This window comes from Brachyhypopomus gauderio, chromosome 2 (genome assembly GCF_052324685.1).
Source record: "Brachyhypopomus gauderio isolate BG-103 chromosome 2, BGAUD_0.2, whole genome shotgun sequence".
Taxonomy (NCBI): domain Eukaryota; kingdom Metazoa; phylum Chordata; class Actinopteri; order Gymnotiformes; family Hypopomidae; genus Brachyhypopomus; species Brachyhypopomus gauderio.
The window spans coordinates 13,532,498-13,546,236 of NC_135212.1; the positions used below are offsets into that span (position 1 = coordinate 13,532,498).

The window sequence follows — 13,739 nt, forward strand, 5'->3', positions numbered from 1 at the left end:
GCAGATACGTCCATACAGTCTGTACTTCTATACAGGGTTCAAATCAGAAGGAAAGAGCTGCAGATTAGTGTCCTCAGAAGAGATACAAACAAACAACCGAAGACCTGGAGATGGATATCTTTAGACCAACCAAGACTGCTTCAGAACAATGGAGCGGATGTCTTCTCTCTGCTGATTACCACTGCTGTCCCAGTAACAATGACAACCAAACTAAGCAGGGAGTGCTGGGCTGAGCTTCACTCATGCAACACTCTGATACCCCCCAACCAAGCTGCACCAGATCCATGGCAGTTCTGTAACACCACATCATAAATTCTTCTCCAGCTTCCATAGGAAGCGCCATGCTACAAGGTCTCATGGCTGTGTATTGGTCAGGTGTTAGCTTAGGTGTCGCTTTCGGTTCCAAACTCTCATTTGACACACACATGTGTGATGTCACTCATGCTGCATTTTTCCATTTATGCAATATTGACAATATTTTCTTTCATTATCAGATGCAGAGGAACTGGTCCACACTTTTGTCTCATCAAGACTACTGTAACAGTCTTTTAATTGAATGCTCTAAAAAGTCCCTAAAGAAACTCCAACTCGTACAGAATGCTGCAGCGTCTTAACTATAGGGCTAGAAAACTCGATCACATCAGTTCTACTCTCTTGGCGTTGCACTGGATCCTGGTAAAATCGAATTGATTTTAAAATTCTTCTGTTGACCTATAAAGCGTTAAATGGTCTTGCCCCGTAATATCTGAGTGAACTCACTGCACACCATAATCCATCTTGCCTGCTATGCTCTCAAAATGCAGGATTTCTCTTAGTTCCTAAAATTAGCAAGACTACAGCCGGAGGCAGAGCTTTCTCCTTTAAAGCCCCTCAGTTATGGATCAGTCTTCCAGCTCCAGTCCGAAATTCTATCGCAGCTCCAATCTTGCAGTCTAGACTTAAGACTCACCTATTTAATCAAGCCTTCAGTTAATATTCTACATATGAAAGTGTGGAGCTCGGGGGGCCCCAGTCATTGAGTCTTCTGGTAATCTGAGATGTTGATTCTGTCATCCAGCCATGTCATGCATTCAATCTAGTTTGCGACAATGATTTGGGTGGAAAGCAACATCTCAGTGACCCACATGACTGCATAGCAGCCCTGTCTTCCTGAGTATGTTCTCTTGACCACACGTGATTCATACCTTCCTGACAAAAGGCACCTGTCTGACCATAAGCTCCTGCACCTATTGCTACAACGTCGACTCAGAGGGCATAGTTTGCATACCTATGATAACCAGACTGTCAGGTACAGCCAGTCTGTTTATCTCAGATCTAGGTAAATGTCAGTGACAAGTAAAAGCCACATTTTGACCAAAAAGCCAGTATGTTACAGATCTTTAAACTTTACACATCAAAACTAGACCAATGTATATGGCATACAAAACAAAACAGAAGAATTATATAGATGACATACAAAAAAAAAAAAAACACATAGTGTTACGTAGCATTTACTTTCATACTACATTTATAAGAGCTCCTTAACATACTGGTTCTTAATACTGAAAACATTTATCTATCATTCGATGTCAAAACGTTATATGTGTGAAAGGAAATTTATATACAATATATGATTCTGTATGTAAAAGGGACTAAAAGATGTTAAAGGAATCAACAGTCCTAATGAGTCCATATGATATTTTCAGATGTTATAGTAATCAACAGTCCTGATGACTGTATGTGACATTTACAGCACCAGCTGTTTGGGTTCTCCTTGGCTATTTAGAGGCCACCACCTATTACACCACCGCAGTTCTGCTACGGCTGGTGTAAACCCCAGACCGCCCCATCACTTGCTTGTCCTGTCTCACGCTCTGCACTTACATTCAGGTTCGCTCAGTCACTTACGGACGGTTTTGCTTCCTTGGTCTCCAGCCTGATAACCGGTACTTCTAGACTTAGGATTGCTGATGCAAAAGTGGGGCAGCATGCCATGTGCCAAACGTCTGAGAGCTGGCCCGCCACCACGGACACAGCAGGGAGTGGCTGCATGTTTGTTAGAACGATGGTGGAGCTCAAACCGAAAAAAGACCTTTCATGCAATGTGGACAGGATGCTGTGGACAGGACGATGTGGACAGGACGATGTGGACAGGACGATGTGCTTGCTGCCGCGCTATGAAGAAAACCTGTGCAGTTCATTACTCTGTTAAAGTCATCTGGAAAAAATAGTTTTCTTTTGCACAAACAGAAAAAAAAAACGTTTTGAAGGGCAATCAGAAGGTTTCAGTCTTAACAGCTGCCACTGCAAATAACTCATTCACTCGGAGCCCTAGACATTTTCTCTGGAAATGTGATTTTATAGCTTCAATAACAAATTTCCCAAATACCATTTGTTTGCCAGTTTTCCAGTCATGCTTAATAATATAAGAGTATTTCATCCTCCGTTTTTTCTAGCGATGGCATACATTTTAGCTTTCTAGCACTAGGCCGAGCAAAATGATTAGATATATTCTAGGACATTTCTTCATCTTTTACTCTCTGTTGCTGCAATACTCAACTCAATGTCCCCTGTTTATCTACATAGCCCATCTCTGTGTTTATCTACATAGTGCATCTCTGTGTTTCAGACTAGCACAATTCTGAAAAAAGCACAACATTAAGAATGAGAGCTTCCTCTTGTCTTCATCTCTCCCTGCTCTAATATTAGTGAATCATTTGTCATGCTCCCTTGTAACAAATGAGATTAGCAGGTTCTTAGCATGTCTTGTGCTTCCTTGACAGAGGGCTTGTACCTCCTGTTGACTTCCCTCTCGCTCAAATGGTGGTACCACTAACTGACCTAATACCTGCTGTTATTAGGGTTCCTCACTGCTTGGATCACTACGGTGTGTTCTGCTGATTCCTGTGTTTTAACCCTCAGTGTGACTAATATCACGGCACACCACCCGCATATGTTGGAACTTTTGTATGAGGGCGAGAGAGTCAACACACCACTGTCTCATTAAGCACGCCATTTTCACTCTCAACATGGCATAATGTGACTAAATACACCTTCTTGGGGTGAACCTGCAGTTGTCATTCTAAAGACTCAGTTCTCTGCGGTGAACAGACGGTAAACCAACCAGAGAATGTGTTCATGAGGAACAGAGCAGAGCTTCAGTGTGCCAGACCCTAGGCCCAGCTCCAGGGGATGAACGGCAGTCTACAGGACCTGCAAGAACTAGGGTTAGAATTAGGACTAGGGTTAGGGTTAGGACTAGGGTTGGGGCTAGGGCTAGGGTTAGGGCTAACCCTAACCCTACTCAGCTGAAGGAACATTTAAAGAGCTCTTCTGTTTGCTCCCCTATCGTCCATCGAGTCCCACTCAGGAAATGAGTTCAGTGTATGATTCCAGCCGTCTGATAGAGCGGCATGTGTGAGGAAACAGGGCTGTTTATACTGGACCTGGTTGGCCAGACATCACATCTGGAAATGAAAGGGGGGGGGGGGGGGGGGGGGCTTTACTCCTGCTCTTACTCTACTTACTTGTGTGTGTGTGTGTGTGTGTGTGTGTGTGTGTGTGTGTGTGTGTGTGTGTGCGAGTGTCAGTACCAGGGTTCAGCTGTGACTGCTTTGTTATAGCACTAACGTGGGCGATGCAAGTTGAACATCCGGTCCCATTTCTCTTTATTTCACAAGATATTGTTTTATTTATTTTAATTACTTGCCAGAAATGAGCCTGAGTCTTTAGATTCAGTGCTAAGTTGCTCTTCCAGCTGTGAGGGCTTATGGGATGCTGTGAGCACCGTGAATGGAAGTGTTGTGGAGGCTGGCTTCCTACATCAGACTGAGTTATTACTGCCATGAATCTCATCACTTCCGTTCTGTAGATTAAATGGTACAAAATCTGCCCCATCGTTTCAGCTCTGTGAGCCTGTCCCTATTAAGCCAGGTAGCGCTAGGCATTAGTAACACAAAGGTCATAGGTTCAAGTCCCAGGGAGTTTGTGCACACGCTGTCACACTGACAAATATGTAAGTTGCTCTGGGTGAGTTTGTTTGCCAAATGCTGAACATATAAATGCCTGACCAAGTGTGGAGCTTGTTGATCCCTTACTGAATCATAACATAATATACTTAGTTATTTCATATGCAAGCCGAAGGGACATGCGGTACTGAAAAAAATATTCACAGTCGGGCATTCAGTGAATATGGTGGCTTTAGAGAAAAACAAGGGTAATAGCTTTTAGGTGAACACCGTTATAACTATACAAATGAAAAAGAAAGCAGACATGAGACAGGCTGCAACAATAGTGTTTCTGGGAACTACATTATGAAATAGCAGCAGGTGGTGAGGTCATGCAGGCACGGTGTTTTCCTGTTTTAAACGAATGATCCGTAATCTCAGTTTATCCTGCAGGCAAGCACCACAGAGCCCATGCGCTTCCATATCCATGTACATTATGGGAGATTATGGGATCTTAATGCATGAGAGGCCTCTCAAACATTATGGAGAATGTATGGTGAAGTTTGAGAAAAATTGAAGGTGTAGTCACATTATGCCATGTTGAGAGTGAGAATGGGGTGTTTAATGAGACAATGGTGTGTTGACTACTCTACTCTGTAACTTTGCTTAAATTATCCATTACAGAACTGGTGGTGTTTTAAAGCTGCCAGAACTGAGTTTTGCTTTACTTTGTACCATAATATTTAAAATTATGTGGCCAATCCCCTTTTCATTGCATTACCAGTACTATTACAACAAGAACAGGGAGGGGCTTCGGTTTTCTCTCCAGCCAAACACTTACACTTACGGCATTTGGCAGACGCCCTTATCCAGAGCGACTTACTTATCCACTTACTTTACTTACTTATACAAGTGAGCAATTGAGGGTTAAGGGCCTTGCTCAGGGGCACCTCAGTCATGGCCTCAGGTCTGGGAATTGAACCCACGACCCTCCCGTCACAAGACCAGTTCCCTAACCACCAGACCATGACTGCCCGATGGCAGACTCATCTGAGGGGTAAGAAGTGAGGCGAATGTTCAGACTGCTGTAGGTCAACCAACCCTCATCACGTGGTGGATCACGGTGTGCTTTTGTATAAGCAATCAAAGGCTGTTTCATTCCCTCTGACCCCAAAGAGACCAAGTAACAGTGTGTCTGTGAGGTTTACCCGGTTACATGTGGACCAGTGAGCTGTGATGTGGCCCCTGTAGACTTTCACTTCATCAGCAGTCCTCAAATCTCAGACCCGGATGGAAGAGATGGATATGACTCATTTCACTCTGTGATTATGTACGGGGTCAGGGCGTCTCACTGCAGCTCTGGTGTCCCTTTTGCTTGTTGGAATAAACAAGCAACAAGTCCATGATTGTTACACTGCGATTGATCAATGACAGCCAAGATGTTGCCTTTTCAAACTGATTTTGAAAGTAAATGACCCATGGCCACCATTTGCACAGGGACCGACCACCAAGCAGTACACCACAAGATTTTAGACTAGCAGTGAACTGCAAACCTCTACAGATAATGTTACTCAATTTTACCTTTGCAAAACTGTCCCCCTCATTTATCGAGTATTTGTGGTACCCTGCAGTTGACGTGAGGAGATGAAATATGGTGGTGGTGAAGCCCTTCATTAAAGCATGTTTGCTGAGCCAAGCTAACACCTGCTCTCCTGCCAGGGAAACCCAGAGAGACCTTATCCAGTTATACACTATACGTCCATTATAAGTCCTAAGCAATCACGGTCTGTGTGAACATTGACACAAATGCACAGCGTCTTGGTCGGGGGACTTGATGAGTTTGTGTGGGCCTGTTTGGGGACAGTGTTAGCTGCACCTGTCTTGACACAGGGCAACAGATCAGACAACAGACTGAGAATGACATCAGCATGCAAAACATGTTCACTGGTACTAGAGCAGAAGGGATGCAGAAGGAAGAACTGAAGGCCTGAAAATGCAGAGAGAGAGAGAAGAGAAAGAGGATAGACGAAGGGGAGAGAGATAAAGGTGAGAGAGAGGAGAAAGGTGAGAGGGAGAGAGAGAGCAAGAGGAGGAAGAGAGAATCCCATCTGATATTCCTCCATGATTTCATCTCATCCCACTCAGCAGAGGTGTGAAGCCACATCCCAGCAGCTGTGAGTCCTAAACTCTCCCTGTGACTGAGCAGCGTCTCATCCTGGGATGTCCGACAGGAAGAACATGAGATACACACAGCTGCCTTGGGATCCAGCACTAATCTAACCAAACTTATGCAATATGCAACAGGACTGCTGCATCCGCTCAACTTCTATTTCACACACACGCACCCACACACACACACACACACAATCACACTCACTCACGCACGCACACACGCACACACTCATGTACTCATGCACGCACTCACACACATACACTCACACACACATGCACACACACACTCACACAGATATATGCCACTTCATATGAGGATGCTATGACACATCATATGATGTTAAATGTACAGTACACTATGGAATCATGGAAGTCTGAGGGAAACCAAGAAATGACTGAAGGGTGCTGCATCTGAAAAGTATATTGTACACAGAAAGGTCACATCAGTCCCTTAAGGGCCACTGAGCAGGACCCATGATTCATTCATTAACCATTGATTATCATTAATGAAAAACCCAGTAATGTCATTTGCATAATGAGTTCATTGCTCATGACCGATCTAATTACAAAACAACAGAAACTACTGTGTACTTTGTATAAAAATGCATCTGGTGGGCTTTTACTGTAATAGGACATTTATAAATTGGTTAAATTTATTTCAAATGGAAAATTACAGTTGAAATAAAGGCTTATAGTAATTCTAGTTCTCAAAAATGCAGCACATGGAATCACTAGATCTGTCACTAGAACACCAGGAAGGAAACAAAACCTGAACTAAACGTTCTTTATTCCAAGTGAATTACTTCTATACCATAATTTTGTTTAAGACTCCACGGGTCGGAATGAATTCAGTGTTGTTGGGGAAATAAGGAAGAGAGTGGAGCTGTTTGAAACAGCCTACTACATACTACTACAGTCTGCTACATACTATTACAGCTTACTACATACTACTATAGCCTACTACAGCCTACTACATACTACTACAACATACTACACATCACTACATACGTACTACTGCACCATACTCTAACTATAGCTTTAAAGCCTGTTAACTAAATTTCCTACCAATGGTTATTGTCAGGATAATTATCATTATTAATTGTAAATATTTCATTGTAAATATGTGTATTACTACAGTAAACCGACGAATGCTTATTGGTAGGGACAGACCATATTACAGAGGCGCGTATAACCTGGCCAGACTCTATCGAGGATTTGTTTACAGGGAGACACAACACTGCACAAAAGGCATTTGAGTAAGTTAACACAAGCGTTTGTGCTTTAGATCCATGTTCTGAATCAGGGGTGACCCTAGGATCAGAGCTTTAAGGGTGCTAAAGCTCAACATTAGCTTGCTAGGTAAAAACGTCAGATAGCCACACTCATACCTACCAATGACAACATAATGAGTGATCATTGGTTCAGTGCAGCATAAAAAAGACTGCTGTTGAAGTTTGTGATGTTTGTGATGTGCAGAAGATACAGAAACAGTGTGCGTTACTGTATCCACTACACCACAGTCATAGTACCATGTGTGTGTGTGTTACTGTATCCACTACACCACAGTCATAGTACCATGTGTGTGTGTGTGTGTTACTGTATCCACTACACCACAGTCATAGTACCATGTGTGTGTGTGTGTGTGTGTGTGTGTGTGTGTGTGTGTGTGTGTGTGTGTGTGTGTGTGTGTGTGTGTGTGTGTGTGTGTGTGTGTGAACTCACAGCACTGCTTTAGGGAGAGCGTGGTAATTTCTTTGTTGTTGTTAAATGTTATATTTAATCAAATTTTTTGGTATATAATGCTATGGTTTTAGCATTTTTCAGCTTGTTATAGACAACAGTCCCTTACAAAAATGTAAACGTTAAAACTTTGTAAACATTTTTAGGGGTGCTCAAGTGTCAAGGTGACAGCTCCGGACCCTTCCCTGTGGGCGTGCCGTTACGTTGTCTGCGTGTCGCTATGTCCATGTTTGTACTTCCGTGGGTGTTGGTTGTTTGTGAGCGTGTTCGTGGTCGCACCTGTGCCTTGTCCCGAGATCACGAGGGTACGTGTAAATCACCTATTTAATGTGCGTTTGCACAGTGTCTTGTGCTCGTCTTTGTCTAAAGCTTCGTGTCTGTGTAAGTGTCATATGTCTGTGCTTGCTCTCCGCACGGAGCTTACACGTCATTGTCCTAATAAACGTTCTGTGTTCACCGTATCTGTCGTGGTGCCTGCCTCCTACACCCGACCGTTACATCAAGGGCCTAGACACACCTACATTATGTTGCTAAAAGTATTCGCTCACCTCCCTTGACTCACATATGAGATTAAGTGATATCCTATTCCTAATCCATAGGGTTCAATATGACGTTGGTCCACCCTTTGCAGCTAGAACAGCTTCAACTCCTCTGGGAAGGCTGTCCATAAGGTTTAGGAGTGTGTTTATGGGGATTTTTGACCATTCTTCCAGAAGCGCATTTGTGAGGTCACATACTGATGTTAGATGAGAAGGCCTGGCTCTCAGTCTCCACTCTAATTCATCCCAAAGGTGTTCTATCGGGTGGAGGTCAGGACTCTGTGCAGACCAGTCAGGTGCATCCACACCAGACTCTGTCATCCATGTCTTTATGGACCTTGCTTTGTGTACTGGTGCACAGTCATGTTGGAAGAGGAAGGGGCCAGCTCCAAACTGTTCCCATAAAGTTGGGAGCATGGAATTGTCCAAAATGTCTTGGTATGCTGAAGCATTCAGAGTTCCTTTCACTGGATCTAAGGGGCCAAGCCCAGCTCCTAAAAAACAACCCCACACCATAATCCCCCCTCCACCAAAATTTACACTTAGCACAATGCAGTCAGACAAGTATTGTTTGCCAGGCAACTGCCAAAACCAGAATCGTCCATCAGAATGCAAGATGGAGAAGCGTGATTCGTCACTCTAGAGAACACACCTCCACTGCTCTAGTCCAGTGGCGGCGTGCTTTACACTGATGCTTCTGACGCTTTGCATTGCACTTGGTTGTATGTATGTATGGTTCAGATGCAGCTGCTCAACCATGGAAACCCATTCCATGAAGCTCTCTGCACACTGTTCTTGAGCTAATCTGAATGCCACATGAAGTTTGGATGTCTGTAGTGATTGACTCTGCAGAAAGTTGGTGACCTCTTCACACTATGTGCTTCAGCATCCACTGACCTGCTCCATCAGTTTACGTGGCCCACCACTTCATGTCTGAGTTGCTGTCATTCCCAAACACTTCCATTTTCTTATAATACAGTTCACTGTGGAATATTTAGGAGTGAGGAAATTTCATGACTGGATTAGTTGCACAGGTGGCATCCTATCACAGTTCCACACTGGAATTCACTGAGCTCCTGAGAGCGACCCATTATTTCACAAATGTTTGTAAAAACAGTATGTATACCGAGGTGCTTAATTTTATACACCTGTAGCCATTGAAGTGATTGGAATACCTCATTCCGATAATTTGGATGGGTAAACAAATACTTTTGGCAATATAGTGTATGTTCTGAATTGATCACAAATAAAGGTTATCATGTCTCGTTCCAATTTTGAAACTATATACAGTACATAAAGAATGTTTTTGTATCATTGATCTTGTTTTCAGGGTTTGTAAGAGTTCACAGGCTTGATGGCTAAATTCATTAACGTTAAATTTTAATGTTGGATAAGAACGAGTTGATCACAAAATACTGTCAATATTAATATAAATTATTTTGTAGGATACTGGTATTTAGCCATGTAGTGCTAAATGTGTGCTAGGCTATTCTAGACAGCTAGTCTAATAATTCCAAAATGAAAGCTATAACTGTAGCTGTTCAGGAAGGATTTTAAGCATTTCTTTCCAAAACTAATAAACGGATATTTAAAACTTCAAAAGAAGCGCTAATCTTTGGTGTTGGATAATAAGTGGGCGGAGCATTACACGTTAACGTGACCTCAAAGTATGGTTTGTATTTGTCACATACTGGATACTGTACTGCATACTATTTCGAGGACAAGCATGCAGTATCCAGTATGCTGTAGACCATTTCGAACATAGATATGGTTAGCAATGTTGATTGCTGTGGTTTCCAGGTGCAACTTGCACATCCAGCATATCCAGCATTTTACATCCAGCATCTCAAGATCATCTTGAGCTCATCTCAAGCTGGAAATACAGTATATTTTACAATTTATTAAGGGTGCATTTAGCAGCCCACAGTACTGTAAATGACTGTAAATTACCACAGCTCAAAATACTGTAAATTACCACAACCACTGTATTGTAAATCACCACAGCACACAGTAAATTACCACACCAACTCTAAATTACACTACTGATGGTCTGACAGTAGGAGTTTAATCGCTATGCTGAGAAAGTCTTTTTTCATGATTAAAATAATACCAGATAAACATGGCAGGAGGCCTCATATAGTATTTTAGGTAATTAAATGTGTTAATTCACAGTTCACTCAAACAAATAGGGCTGTTTATGAGGGCTATTTGCAACAGTTTTCTGAAGCTACCAAGGAGTCCCATCAACAGCCTACATACAAAACACGCCCAGTGATCCAAAACTCCCCCTGTCCTCCACATCCAATGCCTGCCTTATATTTAGAAGATCTTTGTGGCCAGAGGGTTATAAACTTGACATTCTGATAATAATGTTGCTTTAGTCTCTTGTGTAATCACATGCAATTCACACAATCCTAACATCAAACAAGCAGTCATTACTCGAGGTGATTCAATTTGAAGGTGTGTCTTATAGTCTGGGAGATGTGTCTTGTGGGTTGGCTTGTTTGTAAAAAGTCTGCAAGCTGTGAATAGACCCTTCTGTAGTTATGGGCACAAATTCTATTTATTTATTTAGTATTTTTTTAAAGGTCCAAGAAACCTAATGTAAAAACACCAATACACAATATGCTTGAGTCAGATTAGTTATACAACTTGTCCTGTCCTGTGTCTACTCACCCACACCCATCAACTTCCAGAAAAAAACAAGAAGGAAAAATCCCTCTGCTCATGAAAAGAACGTGTCACAAACAGACAGAAGTGGGGGCGTTTCTTCCTTGGGGAGCCGTTTCAGTGCATGGCGCTGTTCTCCCAAGATCAACATGTAGTCTGGCTCCTTCTGTGTGAGCCTGATAAAGCCACTCTCGCGCCCTCACAAACTCCTCTTCCCATTTAGCTATTTGTAAAATTTTAACCCTTCACCATATGTTAGCATTATTAGCCAGAAATAGTAGCCACCTAATTACAATCACAAATGGAGAAGCAGAGAAGATACAGTACTTCAAAGGGCAAAGAAAAAGGCCTCAGAGTGATTGTAACAATTTCCTTCAGCTCTGCGTTCTAGCAGCTCTGTGTTCTAGCAGCTTTGTGTTTCCTTCAGCTCTGTGTTGTCGCAGCTCTGTGTTCTAGCAGCTCTTGCCAGTTGTCCTGTGTCTACATGGAGTGCCATCCCTTCACTCGAACTACCTCACACTAATGTGTGGAATTTACAACAGCAGCTACCAAAACAATGACTGTGTTTCTAAGGTGCTTTCACTTTCAAAAAAGGAAAGTTAATTAAACAGTTGTATAAAAGCAGATTAAGCCAATCTGCACTATCGAGAGAGAGAGAGAAAAGAGAGGGAGAGAGAGAGAGAGAGAGAGAGAGAGAGAGAGAGAGAATACCCATTGAACATTCACACAAGCCATAGTAAATAGTCCAAGTCTCTATTAACAGGCTGGTCAGAGACACAGGATCTTTAGTTATGACCTGTAGTAGTTGTGGGGGTTTCCTGCCGGTGGCTGAGTCCTGCATGGTCTCCGTCTGGATCACAGTGAGTCAGACTCGTAAACTGTAACATCAGGAGGCTTCCGAGGTCCAACTCTAGTTTCTAATGTCCACCCACTGGTTCAGAGTCGCATCACATTTTTGCTTAACTCAAATGACAGAGGTGGTCACATGCAACCTGATTCAACATCACAAACTAAAAATAGATCATTAAAACCGCATGACTGACATTTTCTCTTGCATTTTTTAGACTGCATTTTATTTCTCGCAGATGAATTCAAACCTTTTGCTTAAGATTCCCACCAGTCGGAGGTTCGTGTGATGGCCTTTACCTTCTGCCGCGTTTTACTCAGGCAACAAGCCTTGTAAAGTTCTCATATATACTATAAATGTCAGGAAACCCGATTCATATCAACACGTCTGTTCAAATGTCAGTGTCCAGGAGCCACTGAGAGATACAACTGATTTTAGTTAACTGTTCGTTTCATTCCTGGTTTCGCAGTTGCATCTTCTAAACACGGTAATGGTGCACAACGATGTGGCACTCACTGGAACTCCCAGCATGCCCTGCGACTCCTCACAACATGTACACTAATTAATTAATATTAAGGTTAATAGCGTGGTTGATTTGTGAATATACGTGCTTGGTCTTGGTCTCTCTTGCTTTCTTTATTAGCAATTCAGAGTGCTAGCATGTCTGTTATTTTAGTTACTCAGTCCCCACTTATCTTGTCAGTCCGTTGCGACTGTGTCTAGAAAATAATGTTCTTGTCGGTGCTATGATGCTTAGCGGTGACTTTTTCGCATTGCCGCTGCAGTATTATAAAAACAAGTGTGTATGAGAGTCAGAACCAAAATTACAGACAGTGTGTGAAAAAAAAAACATGATTGTCATAACTGTCAAATGAGCTCTATAAAGTTCTGTAAACTTGATCTGTAACAAACCTCAGATAAATGAGTGTTGTTGAGCTGAACAAATGCCATTCTAGCTTACCAGTTCAAACTCTTTAGCCTCATAACTTTATACACCACATGTACTGCCTACTCACCAAACCTTTTCTATGAGGGTTTTACTAAATGGTCATTATTTAGTAGTGCCCGACATGCACTGAAAGTGAAAAGCCTTGAAATAAATTAGTGCAAAGCGTCTGGATGGCAAAGACTGGATGGCAAAGCATCTTGAAACTTTTTATTAGAATATTCATTCATTGTTTTCTATTCTGAGCCTCAAACTAGTGCAGTAACATCCATACGTGGCGTGAGCTCTATCATACGTGCACACATATGCATACACGCTCACATGCATCAAACGTTTATTCCTGCAGACAATCACACACGAACGCATGCGCGTACACGCACACACACGTACACAAACACACGCACGCACACACACACACACACACACACACACACACACACACACACACACACACACACACAGGTGAAGTTTGTAAATGCAGCTTGCAATACTATTAAAGAATTTAGAACAGAATACAGTGGAATCTGGAGGTCAGGTCTAGAACTGTCAGGTATCAGGACAAAGTGCATTTGATGTGGGTGAACGTGAGTGTGATGTGGGAAGAAACGTGTGTGCGGTCTGGTGGTTCTGACCCGTATTTGACTGAAGCAGCCTGATGTTCAAGGTCGTCAGAGGACACGCTGTTCAAACACCCTTGTGTGAACTGACCCGTCACTCTGGGGTCACCAGTGACTCTAGTGTCATCTGCAAACTTAAGGGGTCTGTGGAGGACTGTACAGGTCTGTTCAGGTTTCCTTTACACTTTTATCACTGACTTTTCAATTAATTAATGAATTTATACATTAATTAATGTTAATTAATTAATTGAGCCCTTGTCTTTAAAAAAATCATTTAGACCT

At 42.5% G+C, this 13,739-nt stretch overlaps 1 protein-coding gene across 2 annotated transcripts in view; it reads right to left on the bottom strand.

The window, feature by feature from the left end:
- Positions 1-13,739, bottom strand: part of cyth3b (cytohesin 3b) — a 35,613-nt gene that overhangs the window by 19,556 nt on the left and 2,318 nt on the right. Inside the window, exon 1 of one of the 2 annotated variants that reach the window (XM_076987674.1) lies at positions 11,054-11,202. The exons of the other annotated variant lie outside the window; for it this stretch is intronic. Within the exon in view, the coding sequence (XP_076843789.1) occupies positions 11,054-11,063 (10 nt within the window). The 5' untranslated portion in view covers positions 11,064-11,202. Of the gene's footprint in view, positions 1-11,053; positions 11,203-13,739 lie in introns of those variants that run through there. 2 annotated transcript variants of the gene reach the window in all.